The sequence below is a fragment of the Sminthopsis crassicaudata genome, chromosome 1 (assembly GCF_048593235.1).
Source record: "Sminthopsis crassicaudata isolate SCR6 chromosome 1, ASM4859323v1, whole genome shotgun sequence".
Lineage (NCBI taxonomy): Eukaryota > Metazoa > Chordata > Mammalia > Dasyuromorphia > Dasyuridae > Sminthopsis > Sminthopsis crassicaudata.
Window position 1 is genome coordinate 623617612 of NC_133617.1, and position 16132 is coordinate 623633743.

The following is a 16132-nucleotide window of genomic DNA, read 5'->3' on the forward strand; positions in this document are numbered from 1 at the left end:
ACTTTAGTAGAAAAACATCCAAGACAATAGCTAATATTTATATATTATTTTAAGGTTTGTAAAATGCTTCACTTATGTTTATTCATTTGACCTTTATAACAATATGATGAAATAGATGCTATAATTATTCATAATAGCTATAGAAACTGTCAGAAAATGGTTAAATGACTTGCCCAGGGGCAAACAGTAATTGTCAAATTAAAACATAAGTTTTCTGACTTTAACTCCAATTCTCTATATATTATGCACCTAGCTTCCATAATTATGACATGACATAGTAATATAATATATAACCATCAATACTTTTTCCAACAATTATTTCTAGAAATTAAGTTCCAGTGTACTAGTCATAAAGAGAAGTAACAATGTTAATAAAGTATAAAATGTCTTAAAACAAGAAACTTATCTTATAAAATGAAAATATAAAATTTTCTGAGAGGATGACAGAGTAATAAGATAGCAAAACCAGGTAATAATGTATAGCCATTTTACCTTTATCTTGAACTTCCTTTGAAAAACGTTCTCTTTCAATAGCCGATTCCCGTTCTATCCTCTCAATTTCAGCCAATGCATCCAATTCTACTTCATCATATAGCGTTCCTTGTTGTGGTGCTTGTTGTTGAGATTGTACCACAGAAGTCTGAGGTTGTTTTGCAGTCACTGAAGTGTTCTGTTGTAAAACAGGCACTTGTTGTGCCTGAAGGAATGCTGTCTGTTCATGCTGTGGCAAGCACTGAGCAGCATTTAGCGGGCGGTTTACATCCTGTGGTGTAATGGGTGTTTTTGAAGTTTGTCCTGGGTACTGCACGTTAAAAGGAATATCACTCTCTGATACATTGCTATTTTCTATACCAGAAAGCATATCTTCCTGCTGGTCCATATCTGAAGATCTTACACGAGAAAGTCTTAATGTAAGTTTAGTAGAGTCCTTAGATGGAGAACTAATGATATCATACATTGCAGCTTTTTCACTCTGATCTTTTTCATCTTTTCCTAACTTCATTTTCTTTTGTTTCTTCTGTTTTCTTTCTGGTGAATCTAATAATATGTCGGGTGGAACATCTCTAGGTGATGAATAGGGTGGAGGTTGAGACTGTAGGATTAACGGTGGTCTTGATCCTAGAAAAACAATTCAAAAGGACTGAACAGTTGGGCTGGTACAAATCTTTCATATTTATCTATGGAATAACAGAAGTATTAAAGAAATAGCAATATAAGCCCATTTGACAAGCAGCTAGCTAAAAAGGGTAATATAATTCATTATGCCCATGAAAATAATTTATTTAACTAAGCATAGGTGATAAATATGGTTTGCAAAAAACTGGATTGGCCAATATGGGACACAGAAAGTATATGGTGATTATAATTTAATCCTATGAGCTAGCCGTAGTTTTGAAAGGTTACAGAAATCCAACTGGGGCAAAAGGAAGAAAAAAGTTAAGGTTTAAAACTTCTCTGGTCTTCTTACATACAGATTTCAATGATCCTTTATGAGGTAATTATCTATACAAGATGGTTTCTTCAGGCTGAGCACAGAGAAGGTGATAGGTAAATTTTTAATAAGAACTTGGTTGAGTTATAAAATACTTTTTCGTAGCTTAAAAAACTCTTAAAATTTTAAACTTAGTTTTGTAACTATGTGTTTCTGAAAATAATTCTTCCTTGATGAAAGCAATTCATTTAATTTTTTTTTCTCCTTTAATTATTTGTATTTACCCCTTTGTCCTCATCACAGAATCTGATTTTTAGAGCTGAGAGCAACCTAATTGAGAACAATTCTTCCTTTACACAGAAAGAAATTCAGGCAGCATGGCATAGTGGACAGAAGGCTGAACTTGGAACAAGAGTGAACTTAGAACAAGGCCTGGGTTGGACCCCTCACAAGATAGTAATTAGTTACATAACTCTAGGCTTATCACTTAACTTCTCCTATCCTCAGTCTTATCATCTGTAAATGGAGACAATTGTAACATCTACCTCAGAGTTTTTTGGAGCAACAAATTAAATGAGTAGTGAGCTTTGTAAACTTTAGCCCACTATATAAATATTAACAATTTAAAAGGTTTAAGCTATTTAAGTCATTAAAGTTTAAAGTTATACTTGGACTTAGGTAATACTTATTTTACTAGATACTTAACAAGCCTCAATAAAATTACAAAATTCAATGCATTTTCACTCAAAGAAACCATTACATTACATATATCATGTGGGAAGAAAAGTTTATTAAAAGAAGGATTAGGCTGGTTCTCTTTGTCCCTGGTGGGGCCTTGTGGATGGGAGCTATATATATAAAAAAAAAAAAAAAAAAAAAAAAAAAAGACTTGAACCAAGGACAAACTTCCAAATAATTTGAACTCTTGAAATGTAGAACAGTTTGCTTTGTTTTGCTTTTGTTTTTTCTCATAAGTCTTGGGAGGAAAAAAAAAAAAGGTCAAAGACTACTAGTTGGACATAGAGTAGAGATAACTTTCTCAGATATAGGTATGACTAAAAGGACACTAATATACCTTTCAATTCTCAAATGAGGTGATTTCATAAAATGTATAGGGCTCAAATAAGGAAAGGAGGAAAATATTGCCAATCCGTAATTTTCAAAAGTCTCTTTCAAACTGAGATGTGTACAACACACACACACACACACACACACACACACACACACACACACCCATTTAGCTGAATATATTTTATACAATAGATCACCAAAGTATTTCTGAAGATGTTTTAAACAAACGCTGTGACAAGTTTTCTGAATAAATAGTAAATAGTCTCTACCAACATTAAGTACAGGAAAAAAAAAAAAAAAAACCACCAAAAGCAAAAACTGATATTTTTATTGTTTTTGAACTTATATTGCTTAAAGGAATGAAATATATTGAAGTGTTGTGAACCAGTATTTTTTTTGCTTTTTATTATACAAATGAAAAGGTACAGCATAAGGACATATATGAATAATTGGTTCTATGACGGGGTAGGCAATGTAGCATTAAGCAGGGGAAATTTTATTAAGTGAGAAGCAGTATTGTCATCATAATCATCATTAGAATCTATATTTACATAATGTTTTATGGTTTGCAGAGCATTCATATATATTAACTCATACAATTAATTAGGTTCATATAATACATAGATGGACAAAAAAATAAATTCCCCCCAAATTAGAGCAGGGCTTGATTATAATGAAAGTCAGTATATATAACAATATAACAATGATCAGAGTAAGCTTACATATGGTGATTTTTCTATTCTCATTACTATCACTTTTCTTGGAAAACACTGCTTTTCCTCATTTTTCTGGTATAACTCTCTTTTTTTTCCCCCCCTTTAATATTAACAACAATGCACTATTTGGTTTTATGTTTTATATTTTCTACTATGTCAAAAACTTTAAAAATATTATGTTCTAGTCTTGAAACATTTAGATATTTAAGAAACAATTACAAACTGTTATGAAATCATAGATTTAAAATTTATAGTGATATAATTCAATCTCACTATTTTAGAAATGAGGAAACTTAAGTGACTTGACTAAATGTGACAAATGCACAAAATGAAAGAGCCTGAATCTGAACCTGGGTCTCCACAACCCAAATCCAGCATGCTTTCTACTCCTGCATATTTAAAGAACTAAGAATCAGAACTTAAATGTAATACAATTTCAAATCAGGCATTTTCCATTCAAGAACATGGGAAAGAGAAGAAAGCCAACTGATAAATACCTAAATATACAAAACGGACAAACTGAAGACATTAAAATAGGTTTTTGCTTCATAAAAATACTTACTTTATAAAAGCTTCCCTAATACATTTAAAAGACAATCTGATTTGCAAACAATGTTTCAGGAACATTTGTACTGTTGTGAATTTTTTTTGGATGGGAAGCTCTTATATATATATACACACACACACACACCAACACTGAAATATCAATCAGTAGTTCTTTTTCTTGAGTATTATGGTTAAATTCTTATAATTCATGCAGGAACCACATTGGACAAATTTACAAAATTCTAACATGTTCCTTAGGCATTTTAATAAGCTTGATTACTAGTGAAACTGTGTACTTCAGTGCAATAGAAGGTACTTAAATACAAGTAATGTGAAAAAAAAAAAAATTAACATTCTCCCAAGGGGCCATACCATACTCATGAATTTGTATGATTCAAGGAAACAAAATATACTTTCAATTGTACTATAATTACCAAAGATATATTTGTCTTTCGGTTAAAACATCCTCTATAAATAGTAATAATGAAACTTTCTAGTCATAGTAAACACCATTTGCTATTAAAGACAAGGAACTGGAGAAATGGTAATTTTGTCAAGGTCAGAAAATGAATCAGTTTAAAAAGTGAGAAAAAAATGCACATTTAAAATGTTTCTTTCTAAATATCTAGAACCTCGAAGATATCAACTCCAAAATAATATATCTGTAAAGACTTCTTTAAATTGCTGCATTGCTGGTGAAAAATGGAGAATTTTGAAGGGACAAATGCTTAAAGTATAAGTTATTCATTTGACAGGAGAGATTCTTATATATAATATTTTTAAGGTAATCAACTGATGAGATCAATTACAATAATACCTTTGGGAGTTCCATCACTTCCAGCTGGGGAGCACACTGGCTGTGGAGACCTCAAAGGAAATGATGCAGCGTTCCTCATTGTAGAAGAATCTCCATCCTAAGAAAATAATTATAAATGTACATGTCAAAGGGAGATGTCTTAGCAATGTTAAACATGTCCCTCCCCCCAAATATCAATACTGACATATATAAAGGATTGATATTCAAAATTATAACAAATTCTTTCACATCTTCCTGTCTTCTTGATTTAATATCTGATAAATAAGTACTTCAGTTTCAAAAAATAATGGATAGGCTAAACATGGGAAAGAAAAATAATGAACTAGTGCCACTATGATTCCTTTTATTTTTGGCTGCCATTTTCAACTATGATAAAACCCATAGTTTCATAAAAGTTTATGTGATCAAAATGACACTGAAAAAAAGAACTTCATGTTTATTATGTTCAGTCATTCGAAAATTTCCATAAATTTGCCCAACAAAGATGTCATTTCAGATAGATGACATTATTAGTCATAAGGCCAAAAGTCTATCAGAAAAAAAAAGTGAAGGACAACAAGACTGGCTGTTCTGAACTCTGTTAAAGGTACCAAACTTACCACTTTTCAGCAAAATGAGAAAAGAAAGTGCTAAATAATTTTTATGTACATAACCTATATGTAAAAGTTCTAATAGACAAAACATGCTTAAAAATTTTAGCAGCAGTAAAACAAAAGTCAACCATATAATCATAGCATCACAGAACTACACTGATTTTTACTGTAGCTTTTTAATTTATTGATATTATTGAAAATAATTAAAACAGATGACATTTAATATAATGCTTTACATCATAGAGCTTTTTTCATCTATTCTTCTTAACAACTCTGTGAAGTAATCAGCACATTCATGTATCCATTCAATAAATAAGAGAATAAGTCACTTGCCCAACGCCACATAGCTCCGAAATGGCAGCATCATAATTAGAACCCAGGTTATGTGATGTAGGATAACAAAACAGTAAAACTACCCCTTTACCTTAAAAAATAGTGACTTTTTTTTTTTTTTACATACATCACTACTTAGCCTGTGCACCATGTGTAGGTAGTCGTCACTTGAGCCATGTCTAGGATTATCAGCATGATGATTAGCTGAATTGCCAGACAACTGACCAGAAACTTTATTATCATGCATGTTTCTCAGCCCACTTGGGACAATGGGACTTGATACTGATGCTGAAATTAGAAAGAATAATAAAATTAATAGCTTTTCAGGAAGAAAAAAATTTCTAAGTACTTGGAGTATACTGAACATAATGTTTAATCAATTATAAACAATATCATTGGTGTACTAGCCAGTTAATTTAATTTTCAGACTAGAGTGAAGTATAAAAAAGCAATCACAATTTTTAAGAAAATAGATGAAAAGATATCTGTAAATATAGTGGATTTTACAATTATAATAATTTTTTGTTTAAAATCTATAGCTGGAATATAAAAATCAACATTTTTATCTTTAACAAAGTAGTTATATATATGTGTGTATGTATGCCACATATATATACACACATTAACTACATAAATAGTCTTTGCAGTGCTAAATCTGCTTACTCAATTTCAAAATTTGCTTACTCAATTTTGTTGGGCTTTCTTGTAAAAACAGAAAAACAATTCCAAAGAAAGAAAGATCACTTTAACTACCTGATAACTAGAAAATGATTAATCATGGAATAATATGTTATTCAAATGGACTAATCATTTGATTTTATCCCATGATCCTTCATTAGTAATATTTGTGAAGAAAAAAAGTTCACCTTAATAATCGTATAAATATAAACCCATCCCTTTTCCGAACTTTCCTTTTTCTGTTAAAGATACTACCATTCCACTCAGTTACTCAGGTCACAAGTTTTTATTTATATTCCTTATATTCGTGTTGTCTGCCTTGTTAGAATGTAAGCTCTCAGAAAGAAGAAACTATTTCATTTCTGTCTTTATATCCAAGTATCTAGCACAATATCTGCATACCGTAGCTGCTTAGTTGAAGGCTCTTCAAACCTCACTGTCATGTATTCCCCATATCTAATTAGTTGCCAAGTCTTGTTGATTCTGTCTCTTTAATAGTATAAGGATTCCTAGCATTATATGGCTTTAACAATCTAATACTAGAAACTGAACCGTCCCAAATCTTTGCACCCATAAGGTTGTTCTATTTTACTATGCTGCTAATTGTATTAAGTTCATTGTCAATTCCACATAATTCATTAAAGGAAATAATGTCATCTTTCACTTAGATAATATTTTATTTTAGCTGTTGTTCATGTAAAGACTAATAAATAGGCAGTTTCAGACCACAATTCAATTAAAAGTTTTTGGTAAAAACAGGTAAAGTCTTTTTCTAACATGAAAAAACACACTATAGAGCCATGACAAAAATGTGTATTTACCTGGATTTACTTTAAATGGTTGTATACTTCCTATTAATGTAATTTTCTTAAATCTTTTCTCTAAATAGCACTTTTTCATAAAATCACTATAAATTAAGGGACACAGATTTTAAGTAAAGAAATACAATATTAGAGATTTTTATAACTCTATAAGGCTTTTAGAAATCATTTTGCCCAAGGAAACTGAAGTCTAGAGAGATTAAATGAAATTGACATTGCTATATATCTAATTAACAGGAAAAAGCTAGAATTAAAACACAAAGTTAGATAAATTCAACTTATATAAATAGAATTTGTGTAGATAGCAAATTTTATGTAGAGTACTTACAACTATAAGATTTAGAAATGGCCTCTCAAAGGAGGTGACCTGAATAGAGCTTTAAAAGGCACCAGTAGTTCAAAGAAGCAGAAATCAGGAAGGAGAATCAGTCCATGCCTGTGTAAAGTCATGGAGATAAGAGATGGACTATTCTTAATGGCAGGGACTTTTGTCAGTATAATTCCAGTGACTGGCATAGTGCCTGGTACAAAGGAGTTTAATAAATGATTTTTCAATTGAATATCCAATTGAACTGACTCCAAACAAAGCAGCTCCATCTATTTGCTGACTGCATAGAACACACTTCTCCTCATGTCTTCCCTGCAGATGTTGTCTTCCCTGGTCCTCTCAGCTTAGAACAGAAATACTTAACCTGAGGCCTGGGAACCTGGTTATTTTGTTTAAATTTTTGTTGTGTATTTCAATGTAATTGTTTCCCTCTGTAATACTACTTATTTTATGCACTGAAAAACATTACTCAAAGAAGGAGTCCACAGGGTTCATCAGACTGTCAAAGTTAACAATTGTTGACTTAAGGGTTTTCACTCACTATGTCTTTTTTTTTTCTTTTTAAGCTATCACATGCCACTTTATTTTATTCTTATCTATGAATATGTTCTATTTCTGTAATATTTAAGATTCTTGAGGGCTGTAACTTTGATCATTTAAAAACCTGTACTTCCAACACTTAGAATATAAGACAAATTATTTAAAAAGTTACAGAACAAATCTCAGTCCAGTCACCCAAGACTAGGCTCAAGACTTCACAACTATATAATTGCAACTGGTCTCCCTTACTTTCTTTCTGGCTTTCAACCCTCCTAGCATAAAAACTTTACACTTTTCGATCATTCACTGCATTTGGGAAAACATTTAATGCCTATCATATGCTAAAGATAGAAAAATGAAAACAAAGCAAGGAAATTACCTTCTATAAGTTATTTTATATCATGCCCTTTCTCAAAAATAAGTATCTCCTCATTGGTCTCCAAAGTAGGAGATCAAATGACCTCTAGTTGTAGCAGGAACCCAAAGAATTTGTAATTAATACTAATCAGTGTTTTCTATGATAGCCAGGTTTTTCTTTACATCATGCCCAAGCAACTTCTTTACCTAGTATTCTCTAATATTCCATTATCCCATCTCTTTCCTCCTTTGTGCAAGCTCCCAACAACTTCTCTTCTAAACCAAAGTACTGGCTCATCATGGAACTAAAACCTAAGTGAAACCGAGGCACTGTGTAGATGCTTTGGGAAAATTCTCACTGACCAATATGCCCAATCTTTGCTCTCTAGTGGCTGAAGGTGTTCTCTATGCTCCATGGCAGTAAGTCTCTCTGTGGTTTGGGATAGAACAGAGTGACTCATATAATATAAATAGGAATGGTGGCATCATTGATCTCAGTATATTATTTTCCTCCCAAATCCACCTTTCCCAAACTTTCCATATTATAATCCATGCTATCACTACCCTGCTAGTTTTCCAAGTTTGCAGGTCTTCCTTAATTCCTCACACTTTACTCATTCAATTTAACAAAGCAATTACCAAATTTTGTTATTGCCATCTCTATAACAATACTCACAACCCCTGCTCTATACTTGAAAGTTTAGCTAATCAACAACTCTACCTAGACTACTGCAATAGCCTCCTAATTAGGCGTCTCTGCCTCAAATGACACCTGATGCCAATGCATCCTTCACATAACTTGTCAAACTGATTCTTCCTAAACCACAGGCCTGACCATGTCACAAATTCCTCCCCTACTTTTAATAAATTCCAGTAGCTCTATACTGATTCACATAGAAATTCCTCTATTTGGTAATTAACATTCTTCAAGATCTATTCCCAACCTACCCTTTCAACCTCATTATATATTTACTCTCCTCTCTGAACTCTGTCTAGCAAAACTTGCCTTCTCCCTGATACTCACACATGTTGAGGCAAAACTATTAAAATGTGAATAGCATATTAAATAAAGCATGATACTGTTCATTAAGAAGAATCACATAAAGACAAAAATTAAAAACTTTCTGCCAAGTTGAAACCAGAAACAATTCATTTTTGATTGCTGTGGACTTTTTTGCATTGCATATGGTGAAAAGCTACCTAGAAACATGATTCTTGCAGAAAAAACATGTTTACCACTATAACCTTTATTTGATAATTGTATCTTCAACTTTTAAAAGTATATTTAAAAAACAAATTTAACTGCTTAGCTAGTTACAATGATGAAATTAACTGAATAATTAATTGCTAACAATTATTTATGCTTTTTTTTTATCCCCCAGGACATATACAAGAATTTTTTTTTTTTTAAATAATGAAGCACATTTAATTGACATTGCTTTCACTAAAAATATTATCATTGTTAAATTGTAGTGAGAGCCAAAAGTTTCCCCCCCCCCTATGGTTAATAAAAGATATTTTAAAAACATTTATTTCACCTTTATCTCACTTTCTGAAATGTCTGGGTTTAACTAGATTTTATATTTTATTAGTACAGTAATGCATATATAATTTATAAATATACAACACATATATTGCCAGTGAACACTCAAAACATTTTTTTTTATAGAGAGGGATGTGGGATTAAAACAATGCCAAATTACAGTTTTTAGCTATTTATTATTTGACTTCAACAAATCTTATTCTCTCATTTTTATTTGAATCACCTACTTCCGTCAAACTGATGTCATATTAAAAATATAGAGCACATAAATTTTCTTTATCCTCTACCCTCTATACATTTTCTCATTTTCCCCATTTAAAAAGGCCCATGGGCTCAAGTTTACAAAAACCTACTAAAGTTCACAAAACCTACTAACTACTACTCAACTTCACAACTACTCAACTACTCAAGTTCACAAAACCTACTAAAGTTAGGTGGCTTGCCCAAGTAGAATAGTCAAAAATCAAAGGTAAACAAATTGCTATAGAACTTGACAGAAGTTGAACTAAAAAGGCTGGGCTGAACTGGGACAAACTGAGGAATGGTAGATTATTAAACTAAATCAGTTATCTTAATGTAGGAATCAGGAAGGACCCTGAGAAAAAGTACAAAACAGGCAAAGTTTGCTTTCCAATTTACTTTTCAATCTTTCCTTTATAAGACTGGAAGTGTAAACTTCTGCTTCTCGTTTCCAACTATCAGTCCCCAACTAGAGGCAACAGACACCCAAGCACACTTATGTGGCAACTTAATTCTTCAAAGACTCTCCTATTATTCTGGTCTGCTCCCAATTTCCTCTAGCTCTCTTCTCCCCAACTTTTCATTGGATAGTATATACGTTTTGAGGTATAGGTTTGATTGCTGTATTAAAATATAAAGACTTTATCCTCAGGTTATTTATATTTTTCAAAAGAGGCTTATAAATTAATTGATCCCCAAAATGTGAAATTCTTTTCTTCCTTCAAGGTTATTTCATGTCTTATTTTTTCTATGAAGCATTCTCTACTTCTACCAGCTTGAAGTAATCTCCCTTATTAAATATGGACTTTCCTTTTTCATTTAAACTTGTAGAGATTTACTGTACCTCTTATATTCTCATCTATATTATAAAATCATTTAGGGCAGGGACTGTGCCTAGTTTTAGCTAAATATTCCCACTTCTTAGATAAACTAATGCTGAATATGAATTGCAGATTTAACTTTGTCAATTATTAAAAGAGATTTCAATAAAGAAGGGCAGGTTTGGTAGGTAACAAAACTAAGTGGAAGGAAGATATGACAAGTAATTTTCTAGGATGGTAGTCTTTCTGGTGGGAGGCTTAGAAACTCCAGTTGGCCATGGCATTATCTCAAAGAGATAACCAAGTTGGAAAGATGGGAAGCATCTCATTACTTCTGCAATAGTCAACTATGGGCTTGAATCCTACCTAATCTTTCATATATTCAATATTCCTCTACTCTTTATTCCCCCAATTCTCTTGTTAAGCACCCAGTTTTGGGCATGAGCTCCTCTAATTAATTATAACCTGTCTTTCAGGAACTTGGGTGAGAGACTAATTGGGCAAAACTGTACCAGTGTACATTTGAGCATATCACCCCTTCCCAAGATCACTTTGTTGAACTCAGGATTCCTGGAGAGATACTTTAGTCTTAGTGAGTGGAGAGTAAGTAAAAAGACCTGCTCCAGGAGCTCCACTTTTCCTTTTGTCCCATAGGATGAATAGAATGGGTGGGATATTATTTGAATTACAGTTTCACTGTATTATCTTTTCCCCAAATCTACTTTTCTTTTAAACTTCCCATTCTTAAAGTCATCTAGGTTTTCAAACAACACACCCTTCTCAATTCCTTACTTTCATTTTCTCCATACAATCAGTTGCCAATCTTACTGATTCTACCCTTTGGTCACCTCTTGCACTCACCCCATTTTCTCTAGTCACACACTTGAACTATTGTATGTAATAGCTTCCTATTTTGTCTCCTAGCTTCATCTTTCCCCATTCGGATCCATCTTGTATCACTATCAAATTGAAATACCTAAAGCATAGGTTTGACTATATTAATCCCTAACTCAATAAATTATAAACTCTAGCATCAGATATTGTTTCATTTCATCTTGTTAAATTTATATTTTAAGTTTTATAATGTACACAATCAGAGTATCATATACATATAATTCATTAAAACATATACATATATTGGGGGTACATGCTCATTTTTTTTAATTGACAGAAGCGTGCAATTAAAAGTGTGGAGACCATAGACCTAGGAAACAATAATGAATTATTTTTAATAATAGATTTTCAAAAAAGCAAATTCTTTTAATCCTAGAAAAATATACATAATTATTTTGAATAAGTCTTCTCATGTATTTTTGGTGAAGGCTGAAAAAATCTATTCAGACAACAAATCAAGCAAACATTTCAAATAAAAGGCTAGTACAGTTTTCGAATCTTGGCTTTGGTAATCCAATTATGTTAACATGTTTTCAATTCCAGTAGTGCTTGCACCCAATTAACAAATTACAAAGCTCCAATTATAATTTTACCATGCCAAACATTACCATAATGTTTAACAAAATCACAACAGGAATTTCCATAAAATCTATTTTCAACTTAACTTACTCTGAAAAAGTATAACAGTAACTGCTACTTTGTTAGGGAAAAGTTCATTTACTTACCTAAACCTTTTCACTATTAGCTTTTTACCCCCATTTGATTACTAAACTACATAGAATAATTTCAAACTATGAAAGGAACTGGCATGAAATAGGCCATATAGGTATTCTCAAGTTCAGTTAAATTGGTAATTGTATCTCAAAGCTATTAGGACATGGAAATATATGCAAATTTAAAATAAAAGTTTTCTGGTTTTTTTTTTTTTAAACACAGTCTACCTCTTTAATTTTTAAAGAACAGTCTCATTCATTTTTTCTAAATATGAAAGCATGGTATTTTTAGAGCTAGAAAAAACCTTAAAATCCATACATTACAACATTGATTTTATAGACAAGGAAACAAGAGGCAGAAAAAAATTAAATGTTTGCTTATAGTCATAGTTATTAATGAGCCAGAATTAGAACATGTTTTTGGACTCCTAACTGGTGCTTTTAAAAAAAATATTTTATACCACACTAACTCTTAATAAGAAACTTAAAAACACTAATAAAAAAAGTTCTCAAATATTTTGTTCTTTTTATAATAGCACTCTGGAATAAATGTGCATTATGAGAAATTAGCTGTGCAATACAAGCTAAAGTTTTTGTTCCAATCCTGTAAATGCTCTTTCCAAGTTTTTTTAAGTGATTAGTTACAGTTGATTCACATAAAAAAAACCAGTCAGATGTCTTTGTTATTAGCATTTTACTAAAATCTTTAAGACAAGAATATCAAAACTAGTAGTTAATCTGAAATATACAAAACCAGGCTCTGTAATATCCTCAGTACAAAAAAAGTTCAACAGTCTTACCTTGCTGCATCTGTGGATGTGGTGTGTAACTTGGAGGATGTGAGTATGGCATGTATCCTGCAGGGCTCTGTGGGGCATATGGACTAGGCACTGGGCTGTTTGGTTGTGCCATATATCTGTTCCCAGAGCTTGTCTGTGGGGGCACAAATCGGCTAAAACCCCAAAATCAAATGAAGAATTATATAAGGAGATGCAATTAATTATTTCATTCCTTGAAATTTTATTTTCACAAAATTCTCCAAAGTTTATTTGTACTATACATTATCATGGAAGCTTAAGGTTCTTATAAAATATTTAGGTAACATTCAATAGATTCACAATCCTTATTTTAAAAGTTAAAAGTAAACTGATGAGATCTATTATAAAAGTTGTGATCACTCAAAGTAAATTCTTGCTAAAATATACTTATACAGTATATAATTTCTTATAGTTTAAAATATCGAAACTTTCTTTTCCTTTTCCCAATTTAACTATTAAAATGATGTCAGTTAAACTTCTAGTCAGAGTAATGAGAGGAATATGTCATGTTCTTCTGTACATAATTCTTTACTGAAATAATCACAAGTTTTCCTTTACTACTTCAAGCATCTCTGCCTTCATGAGTGGAGATACTTGACTGAACAAGAGCAATTCCTTTCATCAGTGATATCAAATTCAAACAGAAGAGCTAATTGCACACGGAGAAAACTTCAAGTGAACACTTTGTACTGTATTTTGTACTATATTTTTATTTGCTTTTTTAAATATCCCAATTACATTTTAATCTGGTTACACTTGCATGGAGGGTGAGGGAGTTAGAAGATAAGGCCTTCTTGTGATCTGCAGGCCAATCTTTGACACCTCTATTCTACACTACAATAGATGGTCTTAAAGAGTTGCTATAATTAAAAACAATTCATCCTCTGGTGGCTAACCTTCTGCTAATGAGATTTAGATGTATAATGCGTCAAAATAATAAACTTTAAAACTAACATGGAACTAAAAAACTATATTTTATCCCCAAATAGAACTTTTTTTCTACAGAAAACAAGATATAAGATGTCCAAAACAAAAGCCATGCTTAATAATTATATAATATTACCTGGAAGGGCTATGTGAGATAGTGGTTTGTTGATAATTGGAAGATGCAGGACTACTGTGCATGGAATTTTGAGAAAGTTTATACTGGGACATCATCATTCCTATATAACATAAAAAATATTATTGTATTAATTTCTTGTAAAAGTAATACCATTTTAAACCATTCAAACTCAAGTTCAATTTTTTTCCCCCCACAAATACTCAAATGTTCTAATTTTCATAACATGGCATCTTCCTTTTTTTGCTAGAGTTTTCATTTTGATGGGTGTAAGAAGGCAGTTTATAAAAATGACTATGAAGTTTAGAGTTTATATAAAATCTTTTCATTATATAACTGCAGGAATAAAACTGAAGACCTTATAAAACTTGAATACTACATATTTCACAATCACAGATTTAAGAACCTTAATAATCACCTGGTCTAACTTGAGCCAAAGCAGCAATTTCTTTCTACATTATCTTTTACAGGTGGTCTTATAGTATCTGATTGAAAACTTTTAGTGATGAGAAGCTCCTTTATTTTTTTGCTGAGGCAATTAGGGCTAAGTGACTTGCCCAGGGTCACACAGCTAGGAAGCATTAAGTATCTGAGGCTGGATTTGAACTCAGGTCCTCCTGACCTCAAGACTTATGCTCTATCCATTATGCCATCTAGCTGCCCCAGCTCCTTACAATTCACTATAATACTAGAAAGTTCTCAGAAATTATGCTGTCTGCAGCTTCCATTTTATCTATCCTTGTTCTCTCTAGAGCAACACAAAAATGTATATTCCCTCTTCCACATAATAGATATGCTTTTTAAATTTTGAAATGTCACATGAAATGTTGATTATTCATATGGAATGAAGCAAAGGTCAATTATCTGGTAACTTTAAAATCTAAAGTGAAGCTAATCTATTAAAGACTTGAAAGAGCTTAAGATCTCCTTTTAAAACTTGTTTTGATTCACTGTCCTCCCTCTAATTTTTCCCTAAATTTAACTTCCTGCTTTTAACTCTTTTAAACCATTACCATGTCTAATGATAGCTACATGCCTTTTCCAAATCTGTATTCTCCCCCACACATAAGTGATTTTGTAATTTAGTCATTATTTTATATGGGGTGGATGCAGTAAGGAACTAGGCAAAGAAAAAATAGAACTTCTAGAATAGGAACTCAGGATGAAAAGGATGAATGAAATCCTAAAGTCTATAGGTCTCAAATTACAAAATTCTTAAAAGAATTTAAAAAATCCAATGATAATCTCTTAGTTTCATCTGACTTCCATGGCATTTTAGCACCATACAAACCTGAAAAGATGTTATTAACAACTAATATTTATGCAGTCTCTGTTATGTATATGGTCCATATTCAAGGTATTATTACTACAAGGTATACTAAAATATTCAGGATATTACAGTACTAAATACCAAATACCCATATTCAGGGTATTATTATTACAGTACAATTAGATAAATACTATATACTATCTTATTAAGAAAAAAGACACAAACTTATTAAAGTTAATATACACTCTAGTGTTTGAGCTATGAAGAAAAATATATTTCAAAATGTAATTAATAGAAAAATATTCTTACCACTCTGTACGTATCTGTTCTGCATGCTTTTCTCCCTGAAAACATTAGGATTCCTTGCCAGGACAGACTGCAGCAAGACTGGTATGTCTCCTTCTGGATCATCACTACCAAGATTATCTTTCAACTCTCTAGCATCAAAGAAATGAATAGAAGTTAAATAAGCATATAAAAAATGTCCTAAATTATAAAAATTCCATTACTCTAGCTAATAAAACTTGGAAGAGGATGAAAT

The 16132-nt window shown here is 31.7% G+C and overlaps 1 protein-coding gene across 3 annotated transcripts in view; it reads right to left on the minus strand.

The window, feature by feature from the left end:
- NIPBL (NIPBL cohesin loading factor) overlaps positions 1-16132 on the minus strand; it is a 242471-nt gene that overhangs the window by 90695 nt on the left and 135644 nt on the right. For all 3 annotated transcript variants that reach the window (XM_074282637.1, XM_074282638.1, XM_074282639.1), the window contains 6 exons: positions 15901-16028; positions 14325-14424; positions 13244-13395; positions 5636-5796; positions 4583-4679; positions 493-1119 (listed from right to left, as the gene is read on the minus strand). In XM_074282637.1, the coding sequence (XP_074138738.1) occupies positions 493-1119; positions 4583-4679; positions 5636-5796; positions 13244-13395; positions 14325-14424; positions 15901-16028 (1265 nt within the window). The remainder of the gene's footprint in view (positions 1-492; positions 1120-4582; positions 4680-5635; positions 5797-13243; positions 13396-14324; positions 14425-15900; positions 16029-16132) is intronic.